Source organism: Hypanus sabinus, chromosome 23 (assembly GCF_030144855.1).
Source record: "Hypanus sabinus isolate sHypSab1 chromosome 23, sHypSab1.hap1, whole genome shotgun sequence".
NCBI lineage: Eukaryota > Metazoa > Chordata > Chondrichthyes > Myliobatiformes > Dasyatidae > Hypanus > Hypanus sabinus.
In genome coordinates, this window is record NC_082728.1 from 57304287 (window position 1) to 57328642 (window position 24356).

At 48.0% G+C, this 24356-nt stretch overlaps 1 protein-coding gene across 1 annotated transcript; it reads right to left on the bottom strand.

The window, feature by feature from the left end:
- LOC132380217 (MIF4G domain-containing protein B-like) lies at nucleotides 1-23613 on the bottom strand. The gene is made up of 6 exons (XM_059948924.1): nucleotides 23309-23613; nucleotides 14331-14445; nucleotides 14037-14146; nucleotides 13078-13233; nucleotides 7160-7252; nucleotides 1-1644 (listed from the first exon to the last, which is right to left on the bottom strand). The coding sequence occupies exons 2-6, from the start codon at nucleotides 14410-14412 to the stop codon at nucleotides 1417-1419; spliced, it is 669 nt and encodes a 222-aa protein (XP_059804907.1). The 5' UTR covers nucleotides 14413-14445; nucleotides 23309-23613; the 3' UTR covers nucleotides 1-1416.
- Nucleotides 23614-24356: the final 743 nt, after the last annotated feature.

A 24356-nucleotide genomic window follows, 5' to 3' on the forward strand; every position in this document is an offset into this window, starting at 1 on the left:
TTTAGCAGATTAATTTGTTAACAACATCACAAAACATGACACAGCAGGTAAATGAATGAAGTACAGGTCAGCCCTGATCCAATGGGTAGACAATAGACAAGGTCCTCCTGCACGACCTCACTCAGATTGGCCTTCAACCTGTTGATGACTTAATGAAGGGTAAAAAGGTGTGAAAATTTGCAAGAAGTGAAACTAGTTTCTTTATTTAAGCAAAGCTTCTGAAAACTGATCAGATGTAACTAATGCGAAGCAAGTGCTGAGGGGGAATGGGGAGGAGTCACACCATCTGTCGATGTCAAACGTTCTGACTGACAGGGTGGGCTCCTGCTCAGACGACCTTGCAGTCAGTGGCAGTCAAGGGCATCAGGGTCCTGGTCAGAATGGAGCTTCTGGGCCTCCACCTCTTAGACCATGTGCAGATGAGGCTACAGCAGAAGAGGGCAGGTGTGGGTTGTGGCTGCTGGGGTACAGGGGCAATGAAGACCATCTAGCAGGAAGGGACCACTGACAGGAGAGAACAAGGCACTTGTTACTCTGCTCATATGTAATGTCTCCCTTGTGACTGATGTCCATCGGTGGTGGCATCCGTCAGTCTCGAGAGACCATGGATCTGCGTCTGGAGTTTCCAGGGCGCAGGCCTGGACAGGGTCGTAAGGGAGACCAGCAGTTGCCCAAGCTGCAGGCCTTCCCCTCTCCACGCCACCGATGTTGTCCAAGGGAAGGGCACTAGGACCCAAGCAGTTTGGCACCAGTGTCGTCGCAGAGCAATGTGTTGTTAAGTGCCTTGCTCAAGGACACAAACACGCTGCCTCAGCTGAGGCTCGAACCAGTGACCTTCAGGTTACTAGTCTGATGCCTTGTCCACTAGGACACGCGCCAACACTGATGTCCATCACATGAGAGCAATCTGGCTCCATAACCCAATCTTGCTCATATGAAACTCCAGACCCAAAGTGGTAACTGCCCTAGCTAGCTGCTTAGTCCATGGGGGATAAGTGATGGATAATAATAGCTGTCCTCTGATTTTGGAAAAGTAAAACTTACACAGACTGTGGTCTAGTGGTCTGGTCTGTGGCCAGCTTGTTCACAGCACAACGGCCACTGGGCCAGGGGCAGCAGAATGTGAATGAACTGAGTGTAGTGACCGGTCTGCACACACACTCACCCAGTACAATGTCCAGCAACAATGCAGCAGTGTGCCCAACATGAGCCTCAAGTTCATATACAAGCAGCAGAGCAAAACGCTGAGAACCGCCCAGAAGTCAGTTCATTGTTACTTAAAGTGTTATCAAAAAAGTTAAATCCTCAAGCATGGGAACTTGAACTAATAGCTCCCTCAGCTGGTGAATCTCCAAAACATGTTCAGCCTTGGAATTTGAAATACTGCCTCGTGCTGAAGCTAAAGTCAGTCTCCTGTCAATCAACCACCTCACTATAGTAGTATGTCTGGGCACTGTCGGACATCTTCCACCCTCCCGCCCGGAACTCAATGATCTCCAACAGCAGGAGTCGGGACAGTGGGGAGGGTCGGTCCTGCAGCAGGAAGCCATCTCGCAAGAGGCAGAAGAGGTCATCCATCCGCTGGGTGCAGGTCCTCTGCAGCTGCTCTCCGATGCGATGCAACTGCTGTACCAGACAGTCTACCTGGAGAACGAGGTGCAGAGAGAAACAAGGGACACGGCATGAACACCACGCAATTCCAGACAGACAGCAGAAACACAAGAGGTTCTGCAGATGCTGCAACATGCACAAAGAGCTGGAGGAACACATCAAGTCAGGCAGCATCTGTGATAAAGCAAAATTGTTGACATTTCAGGCCAAGACCCATCAGCAAGACTGACAAGGAAAGGGTTAGAATCTCCAACTTACTATTCTGCCCCTTTCCTTTATAGTCCATAAAGACCATAAGGAGGAGGCCATTCAGCCCATCGACTCTGCTCCACTACTTCATCACGGCTGATCCCGGATCACACTCAACACATCTATCTATCCTCTCACCATATCCCTTGATCCCTGACCCATCAGGAATCTATCTATCAGCTTCCACTTTGAATATACCCATGGGCTTGGCCTCCACCGCAGTCTGTGGCACAGCATTCCACAGATTAACCACTCTTTGGCTAAAAAGATTCCTCCTTACCTCTGTTCTAAAAGGTTTTGGATATCTGCACCATAGGAAACACCCTCTCCACATCCACCCTATCTAGTCCTTTCAACATTCAGTAGGTTTCAATGAGATCCCCCCTACATTCTTCTAAATTCCAGTGAATACAGACCCAAAGTTGCTAAAGCGCTCCTCATATATTAACTCCTTCATTCCTGGAATCATCCTCATGAACCTCCCCTGGACTCTCTCCAATGATAATACATTCTTTCTGGGATAAGGGGCCCAAAACTGTTGACAAGTGTGGCCTAAGTAGTATCTTATAAAGCTTCAGCATTATCTCCTTGCTTCTATATTCTATTCCCCTTGAAATAAATGCCAACATTGTATTTGCCTTCTTTACCAGACACAACCTGTGAATTAACCTTCTGAGTCTTCCACAAGTCCCTTTGCACCTTTGATGTTTTCATTTTCTCCCCATTTAGATGATAGTCTGCACTATTGTACCTTTTACAAAAATGCATTATCATACATTTCCCAACACTGTATTCCATCTGCCACTTTTTTGCCAATTCTTCCAATTTCTCTAAGTCCTGCTCAATCACATTGCTTCCTCAGCATTACTACCCTGCGAGTTAAGATAAAAGAGGGGCTGCAGGGACAGCCCCTCAGACGCACCAGAAGAAATGCTAGCGATTCCGTAATAGCGGGAAGCCATTTGAAGGAAGCCACGTGTGTTCGGTTCCCTTGCCTGGGGACTGGTGGTTGGTACCACAGAAAACGACTTGGAACTAACAATGGGGAACCAACTCCCCCCGACTCAACAGATTGGCCTCATAAAAGACCCAGGCAAGTTTAAAACCGTCTCTCTCTTAAACCCAAAGAGCTGCAGCTTGAAAGGACAGTGACTTTTTTCTTTCCATCGGACAATACAATATCCCCTAGACAAACGATAGAGCTATTGCTTAATTGATGATTATTATTATAGCCGCATTTTTAGATTGAGTATTGACGACGTATATTATCTGAATGTCTGTATTAATCTTATTTTCGTGTCCCTTTATAAATAAAGACTTTTAAAAATAGTATCATCAGACTTCAACGGACCTCTCTATCTGTGCTGGTAAGTGATACAGTTACCGGAATTTCTTAACAATTGGGGGGCTCGTCCGGGTTTTGAAACCAAATTGGGGAGCCAGTGAATCGGGCTTGTAAGTCCAAACTTGGATCTGGTACGCGGGTAGCCAGACGGGAAACCAGCAAAAGATGGACGTGGATGAATTTATAGAAACCCAACTCTGGAGGCGCTAGAGGCGGCCACCAAATCAGACTTGATAAATTTGGCGAAAGGGTTAAACCTCGCAGAGGTGAGGTCGTCAATGAAAAAGCAGGAGGTGCGAAGGGACATAATTCAGTATTACATCGAGAAGAATGTGTTTGCAGCTGAGGTATTGGAAAATATCCCTGAAAAGGTACCAACTAGTGGGACAGCTCTGTTAGAGTTGGAGAAATTAAGGTTGGAACATGAAATTAAGTTAAAGCAGCTGGAAGCAGCCGAGAAAGAGAGAGAAAGAGCCGAGAAAGAGAGAGAGAGAGAGAAAGGGCCGACAAACAAAGGGAGCATGCATGCCAGCTAAAGGAGTTAGAGGTGAAACGGGATCAGGAGCTCCAGCTAAGGGCGTTAGAGATGAAAAGGGAGCAGGAAAGAGCTGAGAAGCAAAGAGAGCATGAACTTCAGTTAAAAAAGCTGGAAGCAGCTGAGAAGAAGGAAAGGGCTGAGAAGGAGAGGGAGGCAGAGAGACAGAGGAAACATGACTTGGAGATAGAGAAGTTAAAGCAAGAGCAACGCGGTCAGGTGTCAGACCAAGAGGAGCGGTTTGATGTTAGTCGGGCGTTGAGGTTAGTACCCCCGTTCGAGGAGACGGATGTTGATAGTTATTTCTTGCTTTTGAAAAGGTGGCAGTGAATCAGAAGTGGCCCTGAGAGCAGTGGGTGGTATTGTTACAAAGTGTGTTAAAAGGGAAGGCCCAGCGGGCATATACGGCGTTGTCCATGGAGGAGGAAGAGGAGGAGAGTTATGACAAAGTAAAGGTGGCCATTCTCCGGGGTTACGAGCTAGTACTTGAAGCATATAGACAAAAGTTCAGAAATTTACGGAAAGGGTGGAATCATATACCGAGTTTGCCTATGAGAAGGGGGTGCTCTTGGACCGTTGGTGCACCACAGTAATAGTGGACAAGGATTATGGGCGTCTCAGGGAGTTAATTCTGATTGAGGAATTTAAAGGTTGTGTTCCGGAGGAGATCCGGATGTATTTGAATGAGAAGCCAAATAAGTCCATCTCAGAATTTGCTAGGTTCGCAGATGAATATGCCCTAACCCACAAGACAAAGTTTTCCTCGAATAAACGTTCCCCGAGAGACCGTGGGAACAATCGAGAAAGTCCGCCGGCTGAGGCAGAGGTCCCGCCGGGAGCTAGTGGTAAGGTTGAGGGGGAAAGGCCAGACGGCCAGAGATTTCAGGGCTTGACCTGTTTTAATTGTGGGAAGAGCAGGCATGTTGCGTCTCGGTGCTTTGCTCCGAGGAGGTAGACGGGAAAAGGGAAAGCAGCAGTCCCTCTCGGGTGTGCAATGGTAATCAGTAAATCGACAAGAAAGCCCCGGGCAAACAGAGTACGAGAAGGGTCTGAGACTTGTCTGTCACACGGAACTGTGTCTGTGAGGGAGGGAGACACACCAATTCACGTACGAATCTGGAGAGACACGGGGGCTGAGCTATCGTTGATCAGCAGCAAGGAACTAGAGTTTGGTCAAAAGACGAGAATGGTAGCTGTAAAGGGAATAAGTAAAAGGATAGAAATGGTGCCCTTACATGAGGTCATTATGGATTGTGAGCTGGTGTCTGGACCCGTTGAAATAGGGGTGCCATCAGAATTCCCGAGAACTGACACGGACGTCCTTCTCGGTAACGATTTAGCAGGTGGTAAGGTTGGGGCAGCCATGACGAGGACCGGTCGGCCGGTGAGTGTTGAGGCTCCGCCCCTAGAGTCCCAGATCTATCCCGCATGCGTGGTCACTCGCAGCCTGTCGAGAAAGGCAGCTGAGAACGAGAGCAGTTTAAATCCGGCCAGTTTTGATTTGGCCGAGACGTTTCTACCGACCCTGTACCACGAGGGTTTAGAGGGTGGTAAAACAAAGAGTAGTAAAGTGAAAGAGAGTAAGGGAGCGGAGGTAGATCTGCCCTTAGCGAGGAGAAAGGTCCTAGTGGCAGAAAATAAAGATGAGGAACCGATAGAGCGGTTAAGAGGTCCAGAGTTGGACAGGGATGATCTGTCTGGTTTGGCAGAACTGTTTGAAGAAGTTGAAAATTCTAAAGGTGTTCCCGATAATGAAATGAGGGCAGCCCTAGATGAAAAGGGTGCCCTTACATCTCCCATTCTGGACACTCCCTGGTTCAGTCAGAGGATCGTCTCCCGTTCTGATCACTCCCTGGTTCAGTCAGAGGAACATCTCCCGTTCTGATCACTCCCTGGTTCAGTCAGAGGAACGTCTCCCGTTCACATCACTCCCTGGTTCAGTCAGAGGATTGTCTCCCGTTCTGATCACTCCCTGGTTCAGTCAGAGGAACATCTCCCGTTCTGATCACTCCCTGGTTCAGTCAGAGGAACGTCTCCCGTTCACATCACTCCCTGGTTCAGTCAGAGGATTGTCTCCCGTTCTGATCACTCCCTGGTTCAGTCAGAGGAACGTCTCCCGTTCTGATCACTCCCTGGTTCAGTCAGAGGAATGTCTCCCGTTCTGATCACTCCCTGGTTCAGTCAGAGGAACGTCTCCCGTTCTGATCACTCCCTGGTTCAGTCAGAGGAACGTCTCCCGTTCACATCACTCCCTGGTTCAGTCAGAGGATTGTCTCCTGTTCTGATCACTCCCTGGTTCAGTCAGAGGAACGTCTCCCGTTCTGATCACTCCCTGGTTCACTCAGAGGATTGTCTCCTGTTCTGATCACTCCCTGGTTCAGTCAGAGGATCGTCTCCCGTTCTGATCACTCCCTGGTTCAGTCAGAGGAACGTCTCCCGTTCTGATCACTCCCTGGTTCAGTCAGAGGAACGTCTCCCGTTCTGATCACTCCCTGGTTCAGTCAGAGGAACGTCTCCCGTTCTGATCACTCCCTGGTTCAGTCAGAGGAACGTCTCCCGTTCTGATCACTCCCTGGTTCAGTCAGAGGATCGTCTCCCGTCCTGATCACTCCCTGGTTCAGTCAGAGGAACATCTCCCGTTCTGATCACTCCCTGGTTCAGTCAGAGGATTGTCTCCCGTTCTGATCACTCCACTTAGAGAAAGCTGTGAAGGAATTACTGCAGGCCGAGAAGTGACTTTGCGATGCGTTATGTGGATTCTTGACGAGCTTCTGAGACTATTCTTGGAACAGCAGATGATGTGACGGGTTTGTGAACCAGATTACTTGTGTGGCACCTCTAGCTTAACCACGGGACAATTTACAATGACCAATTAGCAGTCTGGACTGGGAATAAACTGGTGCACCTGGGGGAAGTAACACATTCCATGGCGAGGACATACAACCTCCTATAGAGTACACAGAGATGGAACTCCAAAGTTTCGAGCTGTTACAGCCTCGTGCGAACCGTGGCGCCTATGGCACCATAATGTCATAGAGGGTAAATCTGGAAAAAAACTTTTCACATTGGTGGAGTGACCAAGTTTGAAGGAACATCAAATGAAGATGATTGGCAGGGAACGAAAATGAATTGCACAAGGACCAAGTTCACACAGTGAGTGGTTAGAGCTTGGAACGTACATCAGGGGGAATACTGAAGGCAAATTCAATGTAGTGTTCAGTAGAGAGCTACTGGAAGGCAGGAGTGTGCAGGGCTGTGAGGACAGCACAGTACAATGGGACCAAGCTGGACTGCTACACAGAAACTCAGTCCCCTCTATGAGTGGACAACCTACCTACAGTCCGACAGCGAGAGGGAATTGCAAAGAGGGAATGGGCTCAGATAACAACAGCTGGCAGGGGGCCAATCTCCTTCCTCACCTCTTCTTCGTTCTGCAGAGCATCAGGCTGGGCAAGGCGCATAAGGCAGTCGTACACTGGGTTAACCAGCGCCATCATGGGCATATTATTCACCTGAAACACAAAGCAGCAGTGAGACCTCAGTGGCAGGCAGGCCCTGACCATATCCCCGCCCATCTCTGCTCCCAACGCGCTCTGGTGACAGAGGCTGTGACTGAGCAGTGTTGATGGACACCAGGCAGGGCTCCAGATGCAAAGTGGAACGTCCTCATCCTCCCTCACTCCAGAACCAGCTGTGCCAGAGCTGAAGGCAGGCAGCAGGGGACCCACACTCAGCGAGAGTCCCAGCATTCCTCAGCGGGGACCAGCAGCAACATCTCCGAGGAGGGTCCTACCATCAACCCCCAATGGAACAATGGAGATCAGAGAAACACCAAGCTGACCGAACTCCACAGCTGACATCCCAGACAAGTCACAGGGTCTGGAACACAAGCAGGGTGTCTCATCACAGTAACTGTGTCTGTTACTCTGCATTCTTTAAATCAAAGCAATGCACAGAGGCACACCGTTACCGCCAGGCCAGGGGCAGCATCACAAACAGTGGGGCACTCACTCCGAGATCTGTAGTAACGGGGAGTGAAATCTGCAGTCAATAGGGATGACAGAGACAGTCCCGTAACCAAGGGCCCCAGAGTGAGGACCAGAGAGGTTGGGGGTGGGGAGGGAAAACTTGGGGTGCAGAGAAGGGAGGGTGCATTGCAACTGAATTTTTTATAATCATCTTTTGGGGTAACACAGCACACAGCTGAGCATCTGACACTGAGAGAGATAACAATGGCTATAATGCGAGACAAACTCTGCAGTGATTACGTGCGACTGGAATCAGGCAGAGTACTAAACCTCATGACATTACGGAATGGATTTGCTGTCATTACCAGAAGCTCAATCCAGGGAGAGCACTATTAAACGAAGATCTTACACTGAGGGCAGGGGTAACTGAGTGAGGACTGGTGCTGGGAATAATGATCCAAAATCTGGTCGCAATAGGACCCAGTGATCCACTCTGCCCCTGTCAACAGACAGCACAGTAAACAAGGGACTGAGGCTTGAGGGCTCTGACAGGGGACTCCACACCAGGGGAGACCTGCTCCCAAGATTCTTGCCCAGTCCACGTCAAGTTCATTGTCATTTAACTACATACCACAGAACCATAGAACACTACTGCACAGAACAGGCCCTTCAGCCCTCCAAGTTGTGCCAACCCATATAATCCTTAAAAAAAGTACTAAACCCACACTACCCCACTACCCTCCATTTTTCTTTCATCCATGTGCCTGTCCAAGAGGGTCTTAAATATCCCTAATGTTTTAGCCTCCACCACCATCCCTGGCAAGTCATTCCAGGCACTCACAACCCTCTGTGTAAAAAACTTATCCCTGATGTCTCCCCTAAAATTCTCCCCCTTAATTTTGTACATATGCCCTCTGGTGTTTGCTATGGGTGCCCTGGGAAACAGGTACTGACTATCCACCCTATCTATGTCTCTCATAATCTTGCAGACCTCTATCAAGTCCCCTCTCATTCTTCTACGCTCCAAAGAGAAAAGTCCCAGCTCTGCTAACCTTGCTTCATATGACTTGTTCTCCAAACCAGGCAACATCCTGGTAAATCTCCTCTGCACCCTCTCCATAGCTTCCACATCCTTCCTATAATGAGGTGACCAGAACTGAACACAATACTCTAAGTGTGGTCTCACCAGATTTATATAGGTAATGTTTATATCCATATAATGTACATAGAAACAAGACAGTGTTGATTTGAAACAAGTAAACCACAGTAATATGCATAACTTATGAAGGTAAAGATAAAATGAACAGATAAATCATGCACAAATAACAAACGGAAGTGCATTAATATTGAACACTGCAAAGTACAGAACAGATTAACCAGTGACACTGTGAATATGATGCAGCAGGGAGTTCAGAAGTCTGATGGCCTGGGGGAAGAAACTGTTCCCCATCCTGACTGTTCTTGTTTTAAAAATAGAAACTTAGAAAACCTACAGCACGATACAGGCCCTTCAGCCCACAAAGCTGTGCCAAACATGTCCCTACCTTAGAAATTACCTAGGGTTACCCATAGCCCTCTATTTTTCTAAGCTCAATGTACCTATCCAGGAGTCTCTTAAAAGACCCTATCGTATCTGCCTCCACCACCGTTGCCCATTCCACGCCCTCACCACTCTCTGAGTAAAAAACTTACCCCTGACATCTCCTCTGTACCTCACCTTAAACCTGTGTCCTCCTGTGGCAACCATTTCAGCCCTGGGAAAAAGCCTCTGACTATCCACAGGATCAATGATCAATGATCTCATCCTCCGTCGCTCCAAGGCTGAGTTCACTCAACCTATTCTCCTATCAATGTCCCGCTGTAACCTCTGACAGCCCTCCACACTATCCACAACACCTCCAACCTTTGTGTCATCAGCAAACTTACTAACCCATCCCTCCACTTCCTCATCCAGGTCATTTATAAAAATCATGAAGAGTAGAGGTCCCAGAACAGATCCCTGAGGCACTCCACCGGTCACTGATCGCCATGCAGAATATGACCCATCTTCAACCACTCCTTTGCCTTCTTGTGGGCAAGCCAGTTCTGGATCCACAAAGCAATGTTCCCTTGGATCCCATGCCTCCTTACTTTCACAATAAGCCTTACATGGGGTACCTTGTCAAATGCCTTGCTGAAATCCATATACACTACATCTACTGCTCTTCCTTCATCAATGTGTTTAGTCACATCCTCAAAAAATTCAATCAGGTTCATAAGGCACGACCTGCCCTTGACAAAGCCATGCTGACTATTCCTATTCATATTATACCTCTCCAAATGTTCATAAATCCTGCCTCTCAGGATCTTCTACATCAAATTACCAACTACTGAGGTAAGACTCACTGGTCTATAATTTCCTGGGCTATCTCTACTCCCTTTCTTGAATAAAGGAACAACATCTGCAACCCTCCAATCCTCTGGAACCTCTCCCGTCCCCACTGATGATGCAAAGATCATTGCCAGAGGCTCAACAATCTCCTCCCTCGCCTCCCACAGTAGCCTGGGGTACATCTCATCCAGTCCTGGCAACTTAACCAACTTGATGCTTTCCAAAAGCTCCAGCACATCCTCTTTCTTAATAACTACATGCTCAAGCTTTTCAGTCTGCTGCAAGTCATCACAACAATCACCAAGATCCTTTTCCATAGTGAATACTGAAGTATTCATTAAGTACCTCTGCTATTTCCTCCAGTTCCATACACACTTTCTCACTGTCACACTTGGTAAGTCCTATTCTTTCATGTCTTATCCTCTTGCTCTTCACATACTTGTAGAATGCCTTGGGGTTTTCCTTAATCCTGTCCACCAAGGCCTTCTCATGGCTCCTGGGCTATCCTAACTTCCTTCTTAAATTCCTTCCTGTTAGCCTTATAATCTTCTAGATCTCTAACATTACCTTGCTCTCTGAACCTTTTGTGAGCTTTTCTTTTCTTCTTGACTAGGTTTATTAGAGCCTTTGTACACCACAGTTCCTGTACCCTGCCATAACTTCCCTGTCTCATTGGAACGTACCTATACAGAACTCCACTGAACATTTGCCACATTTTTATGAGTCCTAGTCTCCTGCCTGATGGTAGAAAGTCAAAGGGGATGCTGGATGGATGGGTGGGATCCTTAGTAATACTAAGGATCCTGTGTACATAGCACTTGTGATAAATGTCCCTGATGGATGGTAGGTCCTCTCAACTGTTCTCACTGTCCTTTTTAGGGACTTCTGGTCTGATGCTCAACTGCCCCCAAACCAGATGGAGATACAACTTGTCAGGACGCTCACAAAGGTGCTCCTGTAAAATGTAAATAAGATGCTGAGGGGTGGGGGGACCCATGCTTGGCTCAATCTTCTTAAGAAGTGGAGGTGCCTTCTTGTTCAGGGAGGTAATATTGAAGGATCTGTGACGTGAACTCCAAGGAACCTGGTGGACTTAACTCTCTCTATGCAGAAGCCATGTATTCACAGAGGGGGATAGTTTGTCTGCACCTTCCTGAAGTCCACAATGATTTCCTTGATATTCTCCATGTTCAAGGGTAGGTTGTTCTTCTCACACCAATCCACCAGTTGCTCCACTTCCTGCCTACACTCTCTCTCGTCATCGTTCTTGATAAGGCCAACCACTGTTGTTTCATCTGCACACTTGATGACACGGTTTGGGCTGGTTCCCTCTACCCAGCCCCTCGCACCACATGGCAGGACAAATCCAAACCGGGAAATTACAGCGTGCTTGAACTACTCTCAGTCAGCACCACAGTTGTGGAAGGTGTTGTCAAGCTGCTCAGCTCTCAGCTCAACTCCTCCCGGACTTGCTTTGAAGAGCTGAAGTCTGGAGGAAGATGAGAGTGATCAAGGCAACACGTGACTGAGCGTGGCTTTGAAACATTCTGTCAAAAGCAGTCACAGTCATGACAGGAAAACCATCCCGCTGGCTCTGGTCTCATTCACACAAAGGGGATGACTGTGCAGGACATTTCCTGCAATTCATTGTTTAGTTATTAGTGCTCTACAATTCTGCTTTGTATAGCATTTGCTGGATGTTTAGTTAGTTTTAATAAACTTCTAGAAAAGGTCTGGGTTGTGTTGTTCTGTGAGCCTGGAATAGCCAGACTTAGGGAAAAATTGAGAGGATAATGAAAGTGAGAAACAGCAACAGGCCTGGCATGGGGCCTAAACATCACTCGGAACAGGACAGCACAGTAACAGGCCCTCCGGCCCAGAACTATTTAAACCAGTAATTAACAGCCTAACTAAACTTGTCCTTTCTGCCTACAAAGTCCACCTTCCACCATTCTCTGCACAGTCACATGCCTATCTTTCAGCCTGTATTTGCCGGGCCAGTCCTGGCAGCACATTCCAGACACCCACCACTCTCTGTAAAAAAAAAACTTGCCAGACACATCTTTCAGTTTAACCCCCCTCACCCTCGGGGATTAGCACAATGCTTTATATGACCAGATACACGGGTTCATTCCACACTGCTGCCTGAAAGGAGTTTGTACGTTCTCCCATTGACCATTTGGGCTTCCTCCAGGTGCTCTGATTTCCTCCCACAGTCCAAATGCACACCAGTTATTAGGTCATTATAAATCGTGCCATGATTAGGCTAGTGTTAAACCGGTGGTTGCTAGGTGGCACTCCTCCAAGGCCCAGAAGGGCCTATTGTGCGAAGTATCTCAATAAATAATTAAAATAAATAAGATACTGACTCTCTGTCATAAACACAAGAGTTCTGCAAGTTCTGAAGGGACTCAGCATCTACATAAGCTGTTGACGAGATCCTTTTTCAAGACCGGCATAGATGCTGACTGACCTGCTGAGTTCCTCCAGCATTTTGTGCGTGCTGCACAGGCGGTTCATCTAGGCCTCTCAATCTTATAAATCACTATCAGATCTCAGACTCCATCAGTCCAGAGTAAACAACCTAAACTTGTCCAACTTTGCCCTATAGCACATGCCCTCTAATCCAGGAAGCAGCCTGGTTGAACCCTTCAGCAGACCCAACGCCCCAAGGGCAACACAAACTGAACGTGGTTTGAGCAGAATTTGAACAAGAGTTGGCTGTGAAAGATGAATTGCACATACTGCTACGTGGTCAGACGGAACACCGGAATGGCGCATTGGACAAAGGAGGACAGGACGTCACTGCAGAGAACACAGCCGGCAGTGCAGGAGGATCAGGAGAAAGATGACTCGTTCCAGGGATCTGGGTGAAAAGGGAACAACGAACAGGGGTGTAACTTGGGATCTGAATGTGACTGTTGCAGAGAGAGCCTTTGCCACCAGCTCCGAGCTCCTTTTCCCAGCTGAGGGTGAGGGGATAAGAGGGAATGCTCACCTTCAGGTAATCAAAAACGTTGCAGATAAAAGTGACCAGGCAGATCCAGGCATTCACTGAGCCCTCCCGGACCTGCTCCTTCACCAGGAACTCCTGTTGCAGCCGGTTTAGGATGCCCCGCCGGAAGTTACTGTTCCCACTCTGCTTGCTCTCAGCCTAGAAACAGGAAAACAGCTCTCAGAGCTGGAGAAGGAGTCTTGAGCTGAGGGCCACCCTCCCTGGAGGCTTTCAGGCCCCCAGAGGCAACATGACACTGAAATGAAGGAGCCTGACTATGGGCATCCAGGAGCAGTAGCCCTGGCTGTCTTCAGTGAGACACTAGTTTCAGGGGCAGGCACTGGCAAGAAAACAACAACATATGGCTGAAATCGCCTTTAACAGAAACAGTGAAGGGGTTAAGAAACCCTCACTTACACCACCTTCGCAGAATATCCGAGTTCCCCAAAGCAGAATTTGGCCCACTGTCGAATGACGCAGCCAAGGCCCCTGATGCCCCAATCCCGGTTGCTGAGGCCCGCTCCCTATGAGTGTCGGCTGTAGGGCCCCATCGTTACTGAGTTAACTATATCACCTGGAGAACCATACAACTGAGCAATAATGAGATCAGAGCCTCCCCACGACAGGCACGCTCCGGCACCCTCCACTTGGCCAGAACACAATTGCTGGTACTCAAAGTACAGACGCTGATCTATCAGGGGGCCCCATTTTTCTCTCTACAGCTGCAGCCTGAACTGCTGACCATCCTCTCTTGTTTTTAAAGCGGAGGGAAGTCCTCTACGCTGCTTCAAAGCAGTGGTTGTGAAGTGGCAGGTGGGTCTTTAATCCAGCAAGTGATCTCAAGCGGGCTGCAGAATACGGATCTGCACTCTTAACACAACCCCCAAGTGCCAACACAGCCTATGCATCCAGGATTAACTACCTCTCGTCTCTGGACACACAGCTGGGACCCTGCACCCTACCTGAACAATGGTGTAGCAGATGCGGCCAGCTTCCTTGCTGAACACCAGGTCTTTCAGGGACTGTTCAACTATCACCGAGGCCACTTTCTCCAAGTCAACCAGTGCCGGTTCTGTGAAATGACAGTTACAGAAGCTTTTAATTCATGCTTTTTCCTGCCTGATTTCCCACTGTTGCTCGGACCTAATCCTCCCTCAGGCAGGGACTAAGCGTCGGCACACATGAGCCGCACTGGTTTGGGAGCGAGGAGGGAGGAAAGGTCCAAAGCCTGGATGTAGTGAGTGCCACCCACTCACCTTTCAGCGCCATCTTCAGCAGCTTCTGTGTGTCGGCATCAAATGACTGGATCTTGTAATCTTCCCCGTGTGAATTTTCCATGGTTGCTGCTTCGAATCATGTGACAGATAGGGACTGAGGAGAGAGAATAAACAAGCCAATAGGAAGATGCCCCAGCAAGGAAGAACAAGAAACTAAAGTCGGAGGAAGCCACATACCCTTTGGCAGCTTGGCAAATGGTAAGGTGCAGCAAATCCCGCGTCTCATCCCCTCCTTCACATACTCACAGCCTTTCCTTCTCCTTCCGCAGAGATCACAGCCCCATAGATAATTACCTTCTTCTAAAGCAGAGTTCCGACTAACATCTTGTTCAAGATTCAACAGTGGTTAGATGCCTTTGAATCTCTTGGTAATTGGTTTATTATTGTACTTGACCAAGTGAAAAGCATTCGTTTGCACGCTGTCCAGATGTATTGTTTCATACACAAGTACGGCAAGGTAGTGCACAATGTCAGAATATAGTCTTATAGTTGCAGAGACAAATACATTCAGCAGCTAGTTCATTTCAGTCCCTCCTAAACCCCTGTGTGGTTGTCCATTGTGTCCGACGAGGACAGGAGACCTGTGCCGGAGAATATAGTCTTATAGTTGCAGAGACAAATACATTCAGCAGCTAGTTCATTTCAGTCCCTCCTAAACCCCTGTGTGGTTGTCCATTGTGTCCGACGAGGACAGGAGACCTGTGCCGGAGAATATAGTCTTATAGTTGCAGAGACAAATACATTCAGCAGCTAGTTCATTTCAGTCCCTCCTAAACCCCTGTGTGGTTGTCCATTGTGTCCGACGAGGACAGGAGACCTGTGCCGGAGAAAGCCCTGTGAACACGAGATAATCTCACAGCTCTTCACCATAGAACAATAGCCCAGGAAACAACCAAGACCAAAGTTTCCTGGGAACCTTCCCTTTCTCACTGCAGTTTCACAGGCAGCCAGGGCCATCATTTTGCTTGTAGACCTACTCTGCCACTCAGAATCCGTATCCCTGACATGAGCTGTATTGTGACAGCAGTACAGTCAGACAGAACAAATTATTACAAGTTACAATGAAAGAATAAATAAATAGTGGGAAAGAGTGTCAAGGTAGTCTCCACGGACTGTTCAGAAATCTGATGGAGGAAAACTGTTCCTAAAACTTTGAAAGTGTGTCTTCAGGCTCCTGTAGCTCCTTCGCAACAGCAGTGATGAGAAGTGCCGTGTCCTGGGTGGTGAGGGTCCTTAAGGATAGGTGCTGCCTTTGGAAGATGATGTGCTTGTCCGAGTCCACACCCTCTGAAGCTTCGTACAATCCTGTGCGTTGAGCCTATGCAACCACTCATAGCATACCTGTAGAAATCCGTCCTCTGGCAAACTAGCTCTGCTTCCAATGTTCATTCCATTCCCATTATTTATATCATATTAAATTCCAAAGCAAACTGGACTGAAAATTGACTGTAATCATAGTTACGATGGGGAGGTGACACAGGAGCCTGAAAATGAATATTCAACAATTCACAAGAGCTCTTCCTCTCCACTATCAGATTTCCGTGAATAGTAACTCTTCACTCCTTTCATTTCGGCACCACTTACTTTCTGATTCACAGCAATTTTCTGTCTTTGTACTGTGCAGCTGCAGCAAACCAGCAACGTTCACATCACACAAACACAAGCGATTCTGCAGTCTTGAGCAACACACACAAAATGCTGGATGAAGGGTCTCGGCCAAAAATGTCAACTGTTCCTTTCCCTCCATAGATGCAGCCTGACTTGCTACATCCCTCCAACATTTTGTGTATAAAGTTCACATCACGTAAATCACCGTCAATAAACCTGACTGTGATTTTGAATAAATCACACCGGCAACCATTATGTGGATTTGCACCAATCAGATCACTGAACCGGGTATTTTTGTGTAATTGCACCAATCAGATCACTGAACTGGGTATTTGTGTGGAATTGCACCAATCAGATCATTAAACTGGGCATTTGTGTGGAATTGCACCAATCAGATCACTGAACCGGGTATTTGTGTGGAATTGCACCAATCATTTCACTGAACTGGGTACTCATGGCTGGGCAGTAAATGGCATGTGTCATGAGGTTCTAGAGTTGTAACAGCACAACACAGGCAATGCAGACCATATTACCACCTCCTCCCTACACTGATCCCATTTGTCCATATTAGGACTGTATCATAACACCATAAAACATAGGCACAGAATTAGGGCATTCAGCACATCAGGTCTGCTCCGCATTCCATCATCAGTAATTAGCCCTCTCAACCCCTTTCCCTTGCTTTCCTCTCCACACATAACCCTTTGACGCCCTGACAAATAAAAACCCTATCAACTTTTGCTTTAAATGTACCTAATGACTCGACTCCACCGCCGTCCAGGGCATTGAATTCCACAGATTCACCACCCTCTGGCAAACAAATTTCTTCCTCATCTCCTTTCTGAATGGACACGCCTTTATTCTAAGGCTGTGCACACAGACAGTGCCAGACAGCCAAGTGATGTTCACAGCGCATAAAGCCAAGGTAGAGCACTCCAATGTAGTATGCATGACAGACATTCCCCGGCATTACCCCAGACCGGGGGTCGGCAACCCGCGGCTCCGGAGCCACATGTGGCTCTTTTACGTCTGTGCTGCGGCTCCCTGTTACTTTGGGAAATAATTGGTTGTGGCGACTCTTTTCCTGGCACATCCGAACCGACTCACAATTAGCCAGCGTTCAGGCTAAGGGAGATAGCCTACGGGGGTTTGCGAGCACAGAGCTTTGGAGCCTCTGCGCCATGGGGGGGCAGGTTGAGGGAGGCTTAAAAGTGAGGCTGAAGATTTCGAATAAGGTTTTTTCCTTCGACTGCAGTTACCGACTCCGTGTCGTAATTTTAGCGCTGCGTGTAGCACACCGCTACATGGTCAGTATTTAATTAAAATGTATTTTATGTTAGTTTGTTAGTTTTTGAAATGTAAATCTAAATTTGAAGATTATGGTGATCTTGTACAATCTAAATAAGATGTTGTGGTGACCCATTTCCTGACACATCCGAACCGGCTCACAATTAGCCACCGTTCCGGCTAAGTGAGATAGCCTACGGGGGTTTGTGAGTACGTGTCTTTTGCAGCATCCGCGCCCACGGGGACGGGTTGAGGGAGGCTTAAAAGCAAGGCTGTTTAGTTCAAATAAAGCTATCTTTGACTGCAGTTTACTGACTGCGTGTAGCAACCGCTACGTGTTTTTATCGCTGGCTGTCCAGAGGGGAGGTGCTGAAACGCTTTGTCGCGTGTCTGGAAGAAGTGAAAACTTTCCTGGGCAGCAAAGTGCTCAACTTTCCTGAGCTGGAACAGCCAGAGTGGCTGGAAAAGCTACACTCCATGGTAGACATGACAGCGCACCTGAACACGCTGAACACAGCTCTTCAACGGGGTAAGGACGTACAGCCCTGCACATGTTGGAGGATGTTTTGGCATTCGAGCGCAAGTTGACGTTGCTTGCCAGAGATTTACAGAAAGGCACATTGTCTCACTTGCCCAATTTGAGAGAGTTCAAACAATGTCACGACATGATAAATTCGGAGTATTTACATTCTGCAATCATCGCAATGCAAACATCGTTTGGGAAACGCTTCTGTGAGTTCAGAGAGGAAAAAAACACATTATCCTTCCCGGTCACTCCCCTAAGCATCGATCCATCCCTACTGAATACGACTGCATTGTCAGGTGTGAGTCAACCTGAAAAAGTATGATAAATATTTTAATTGCCTATTATTTTATGTATATTCATATGTTTTCATTGTTCAGTGAAATAGTCCTTTTATTTTTCAGGCTGACAGCTGGCTGATGTTATTTTTGATTTGCTGCTGGCGGACAATTTAAGTTTGGCGTTTTTCATAAATACAAGAAGGACTCAAATAGACGTTGAGTATTTTACTTAAAAGTAACCTTTAACCTAACGTCTTTTTTTCGGAGTTCAAAATGTTTCTGTTGCATGCAGAAATGTAATTTCGTTTTCTCTGCAGGAGTTCATCAATTTCATAAATGCAACACATTATAGTTTGTTTATACATAGCATAAAGGCAAAACAAAACGTTGTATGCAGTGTTATTTCATTTTAAATGTCAAACGGGTTTTGCGGCTCCCAGTGTTTTCTTTTCTGTGGGAAACGGGTCCAAGTGGCTCTTTCAGTGGTAAAGGTTGCTGACCCCTGCCCCAGACCCAGGCCCAAACACTGCCATACAGGTCCAGTAAAAAAAACCAACAGCCGGAGGAACTCAGCAAGGCAGGATTTATCCAAGGAAATGAACAGTCGAGGCTACAGGTTCATCTGCACTGAATTAACACGGTCTGGGATACAGACACCTTGGAGTACTGTACGATCACAGTCTGGGATACAGATACCCTGGAGTACTGAACGATCACAGTCTGGGATAGAGATACCCTGGAGTACTGAACGATCACAGTCTGGGATACAGATACCCTGGAGTACTGAACGATCACAGTCTGGGATACAGAGACCCTGGAGTACTGTACGATCACAGTCTGGGATAGAGACCCTGGAGTACTGTACGATCACAGTCTGGGATAGAGAGACCCTGCAGTACTGTACGATCACAGTCTGGGATAGAGACCCTGGAGTACTGTACGATCACAGTCTGGGATAGAGAGACCCTGCAGTACTGCACAATCACAGTCTGGGATACAAATTCAAATTTAATTATCATTCATCCAGACGTAAAGATCTCCAAACGAAACAGTGTTCCTCTGGGGCCAATGTGCAAAACATACGCAGCTCATTCAAAATAGCAAGCATAAAAAACTTAGTCACAGAAAGAAAAATCACATATTTTTGCTGTCCCTGAGCACCATGTCCTGAAAACTGAATGTACCCTTTCCCAGCAGCGCAATCCAGCCTCTCTTTCCATCCATCGCAACTTTGCCTCCAGGCTGCAGAAGCAGACAAGATCACTGTTTGAGGCCATGCAACGCCCACACTGCCTGATTTACCACCAAACAAGGGAAACAAGCCTGTGGCATCTTACATTATACAGATTATTGTCATTTATAAACCACAAATACAATGCAGTTAAAAAATGAGACAACGTTCTCCGGAATGATATCACAATAAAGCACAAAATGGACCATACAAGAAAAACCACATCACGTTTGGTAATCCCCAATCCAGAGTCCGGAGAGGCTGCTGCGTATCGATATTGCGCTACCGTCTTAGCACGTTCCCCGGAAAGCAACTACAAACCCATCAGCTACAAGACCCACACAAAACCACATAGTTACATATAGTTATAGTTACCATATAGTTTCAACAGTGCAGACAAAACCATAATTAATAAAAGACTAACTGACAAAGACCACATAATTATAACACATAGTTTTGTTATGCCCGTGGCCCCCTCCTTTTTGAGAATCGCAGGATCGCTATTGATTCGGGTCAGGAGACCCAGGAAATGAGAGAGAGACACGCAGATTCCTCAATGTTTGGAATGTGTCCTGGGCCTCCGAGTGACAAATCCACAGTTAACGGCCATTATCTCTTGGAGACGGAGTTGTGTATTGAGTGCTATACGATTCATCGAAGCCCCCCGGCAATGAACCAAGGGGGGTTGGTGGAGGGATTGCATCATCCCACCCTGATTGACATCTGAAACCCCGTGAGTGGGGATAAAAGAGGGTCTGTGGGAACAGCCCCTCAGACGCACCAGAAGAAACGCTAGACCTTTTCCATTTGCCTCAGAATTGGTGGGCCTTTACCACGGAAGCACGGCTTTAGCTAACCACAAAGGGGAAATCAGCCCCCAACGACTCTCGAAGGATTGACATCATAAATGGAATGGGCAAGTTAAACCTCCGTCTTTCTCTCCAACCAAAAAGCTGCAGCTTGAATGAACTTGAGTGACTTTTATATTTCCATCGGACAATACATTATCCCCTAGACAACGACAGAGCTATTTCTTATCGATTATTATTATACCCGCGCTTTTAGATTTAGTATTGACGATGTATATTATCTGTATGTTTGCATTGATATTTTTTGTGTATTTTTATCAATAAATACTGTTAAAAATAGTACCATCAGACTTCAACGGACCTCTCTATCTTTGCTGGTAAGTGACCCAGTTACGGGGTACGTAATAGTTTCAACAGTGCAAAGCAATACCGTAATCTGATAAAGAGCAGTTCATGGCACAGTTTAAAAGAGAGTCTCAAAGTCCTGACAGCCCATCATCTCACAGACGGTAGAAGGAGGAAAATCTCTTCCTGCCATGAACCTCCAGCGCTGCAGCTTGCCGATACAGCACTCTGGGAGCCCCGAACATGGCCAACTCTGAGTCCGTCCGAAAACTTCAAGCCTCCGACCAGCCCTCCGACACGGAGCACCATCTCTGCTGAGCGCTTCGACCCCGGCACCAGCCGCCAAGCAACAGGTAAAGCCGAGGATTCGGGGCCTTCTTCCCGGAGATTTCTCCGATCGCACAGTAGCAGCGGCAGCGAAACAGGCATTTCAAAAGTTCCACCAGATGTTCCTCCGTGCTTCCCACGTCGGTCCCCATCAAATCAGGATTGTACACGGCCCCTACTTACAGATAACAGATATTGTAACTGGTCTTGTGATCACAAACGAAACGTCCAAAGGAAATAACCCACAGTTACACAGCAGGCTGCCTTCGAGTATCAGGCGGGCCCACTCCTCCGAACGCAGTCCAGCTCCTGACGTGCTGGCGAGCTCCAGTTTCGACAACCTGGACACCCCAGCCAGCTCCTCCCATCAATGAGCAGCTCACTGAAGGGTTAGACCCACAGTACCCAAAGCTCTTGGATCCCGGCACTGTCTCGCAACAATAAAACACACAGAGGAAAAAACGCCTTTTGTTAGCCCGAGTAGCTGCTAGGTCCGAAGGTCAGATGTTGCACCACCACGGCTTGGGTTATCGATGTCTGTCGTATTGCAGTACCCACAACCTGGATGTGGGGCTTGGAACCTCAGTGACACTGCTGAGCCACACACGGATCTGTGGGTGTGCGTCACCCCAGGCACAATGCAAAGCTCTAAATACAGTGGGTTCCGATTAATTGGGACACATCGGGACCAGTACATATTTTCCCAATTAGCCAGAGTCTCATGAAAATAGTTTTTAAAGAATCAAAAAGACAAATTACCATTTAACTGAGGAACAAATTATGTATTTAAATGAAATATAGAACAAATTAGAACACTACCAATACAACTGGAGGATGCTTGCTGCATCTGACAATGACAGGAAACCTGTGTGAGAGAGTTTTTAAAGTGGAAAAGCTATTCCACCGGGACAGCTCCGCTCTCTCAAACTCAGAAATCCGAGACCAGTGGTACACGTAGTTGTCACAACTGGGGTCCTCCTTGGTGCAGTGGACAACCATGATGTATTGTGTGCCTTGTCACACCATTCAAGCGTTGAAGAATGGCGTTCCTGCCCATTGCACCTCACCCACCCAGTCCGCCGGAGCTGACTTTGCATGCTAGGGCAGCCATGGTCCCCATCTCACCGTGGTACAAGACCCACTGGCTACGCTCACCCGGTTTAGCCTACCTGTTGGAAGTGGTGTGGCTGCTGTCACATGCAAGGAGCCACAGATGAGAGCTGAATGTCCAGTGGGGACAGAAGGGAATATTGAAGATGACTGTCAATACCTTCAAGTTCATTGTAGTTCCGAATTTGTTGAAGTTGTGAAATTGGTTCATGTTTTTCTCTCGGTCGTTTGTGGCATCTCCAAGTCTGAATGCTTGAAACCACAATGAGCAAAACAGTTCTGAATGGTCACCAATTGCTTATTTCTCACCAACAATCAGTGATAAAAATCACCGTTTTTGGAACACAAACACACACAACTGATGCTATTTAAAAACAGTGTGGTGATTAACGGCCACACAGCGCATGCAACTGACACTAGTTAGAAACTGTTCAGCAACAGACTCCTGTCCCAAATAAGCAGCATAGGGTCTCAAATAAACAAAGGGAATCCTAGCTATTTTCTACATTAGTTTTTGTTCATTCAGAGTTATCCCAAATAAGCGATTGCCCGATTAACTGATGGCCAAGTTAATCAGAATCCACTGTATATAAGACAGTGAATAGACCAACCATAGATCCGAAACAAGATGTCACTTACTTCCATTTTGCGTTAAACCCAAACTGTAAGGCAGTGAATAAACAACAGTCACTCATTTACTCCAGAGGCTTCAGCTACTCTTTAGTTAAAGTGTCACGTTACATTCCTGTCAGTTTTGCTCACCTCTGTAAGAGGGGGATGAATGGTGGTGTGTAGGTCATTGTGGGTGAGGGGTGTGTAGGTGTGGTGTGGATTGAGGAGGGTGTGTAGGTGTGGTGTGGATTGAGGAGAGTGTTGTAGGTCATTGTGGGTGAGGGGTGTGTAGGTGTGGTGTGGATTGAGGAGGGTGTGTGGGTGTGGTGTGGATTGAGGAGGGTGTGTAGGTCATTGTGGGTGAGGGGTGTGTAGGTGTGGTGTGGATTGAGGAGGGTGTGTAGGTGTGGTGTGGATTGAGGAGGGTGTGTGGGTGTGGTGTGGATTGAGGAGGGTGTGTAGGTGTGGTGTGGATTGAGGAGGGTGTGTGGGTGTGGATTGAGGAGGGTGTGGTGTGGATTGAGGATGGTGTGGTGTGGATTGAGGAGGGTGTGTGGGTATGGTGTGGATTGAGGAGGGTGTGTAGGTAGGTGATGAGGCCATGTAGATTCAGCGAGGTATGACGATGAGTGAGGATGTGGGATGGTGTGTGGGACTGTTGTGGGAGAGGGGTATGTGGCGTGTTTGGTTGCTGTGGGTGAGGTGGAGTGAGGAGGTGTCCGGATGGCGGAGGAGGAGGCTGGAGAGGAAATCTCGACCCAGTTGTCCACCTGCAGACCCCGGAGCGGACGCGCACTCGCCCCCGGCCGACCTCAGTCACGTACCTAGTGGAGCGGCCGGGCGCTCCTGGTCTCAAATCCGCTTGGAGTCGGAGTCGGGCCGCTGCGTGTAGAGGAAGACGAGGATGAGGGTGAGGAGCAGCAACAGGAGCAGGAGGAACGGGACCAACTCTATCATCGAGTGCAGGTGCGGGATGGGCATCGCTGGCTGGGCACTGCCCGGTCCCGGCACACCTGTGGGCACAGGGACGCTGATCTACGGGCACCCTTAGGCGCTCGGAACTGCGGTCCCGGGACACCTATGGGGCGTTGCAGAACGAGCCACTCCCCAGTGCCCGGCCTAGGCGACCGCTTCCTCCTCGTCATTTCCTTACACGTGAAAGTCCGCCGGACTCCCCCAGCTGTGTCCGGCCCCTCTCCCCGCCCCTGTCCCAGCACAGCCCCCCGACCGGACCAGCCCTCTTCCCGTCTCCCCGCCCCTGTCCCAGACGGGGGCGCCTGGTGCTCCCGAATCAAGTTGGGCAAGGCAGTGCAATCGATGCGGGGAAGTCCGCTGTGTGTGTACACAACAGGCTGCGGGAATGTTGCGCACAGGAAGATCCCGCAGCGCTGGTAGGGAGGGGAAAGGACGGCCTGAGAATTGGTGCCGGGGTTTCAATTACATTCCTTTCATAAAGGGGTCAAATCCAACAGCACAATACTCTGAACCCTCCAGCGTAAACAGCAGAAACATCGGGTTAACACACAGGCTTGCTCATCCAGCATTTAGTCAAACCCTTGCAGCACCCAACCTCCTCAGGATGTAAATGTATCTGTGAATGGCAAAATTTGTTATTATTGTGACAGCTCCCGAGGCTCAGCGAAAAACTGATGAACCTCATTCATACAGGTTATTTCATTACCTCACAAAGTACACTGCTGTGATACCATAGGGTCTTTTAGATAGGCTCATGAAGTTTACTGGGCTATGAGATAGGGAAATTCTAAGCAGTTTCTGGAGTCCTGACGAAGGGTCTCGTCCCGAAACGTGCCCGACCTGCTGAGCTCCTCCTGCGTGTTGTCCGCGTTGATTTCATTACATCAGTGCTTTGAA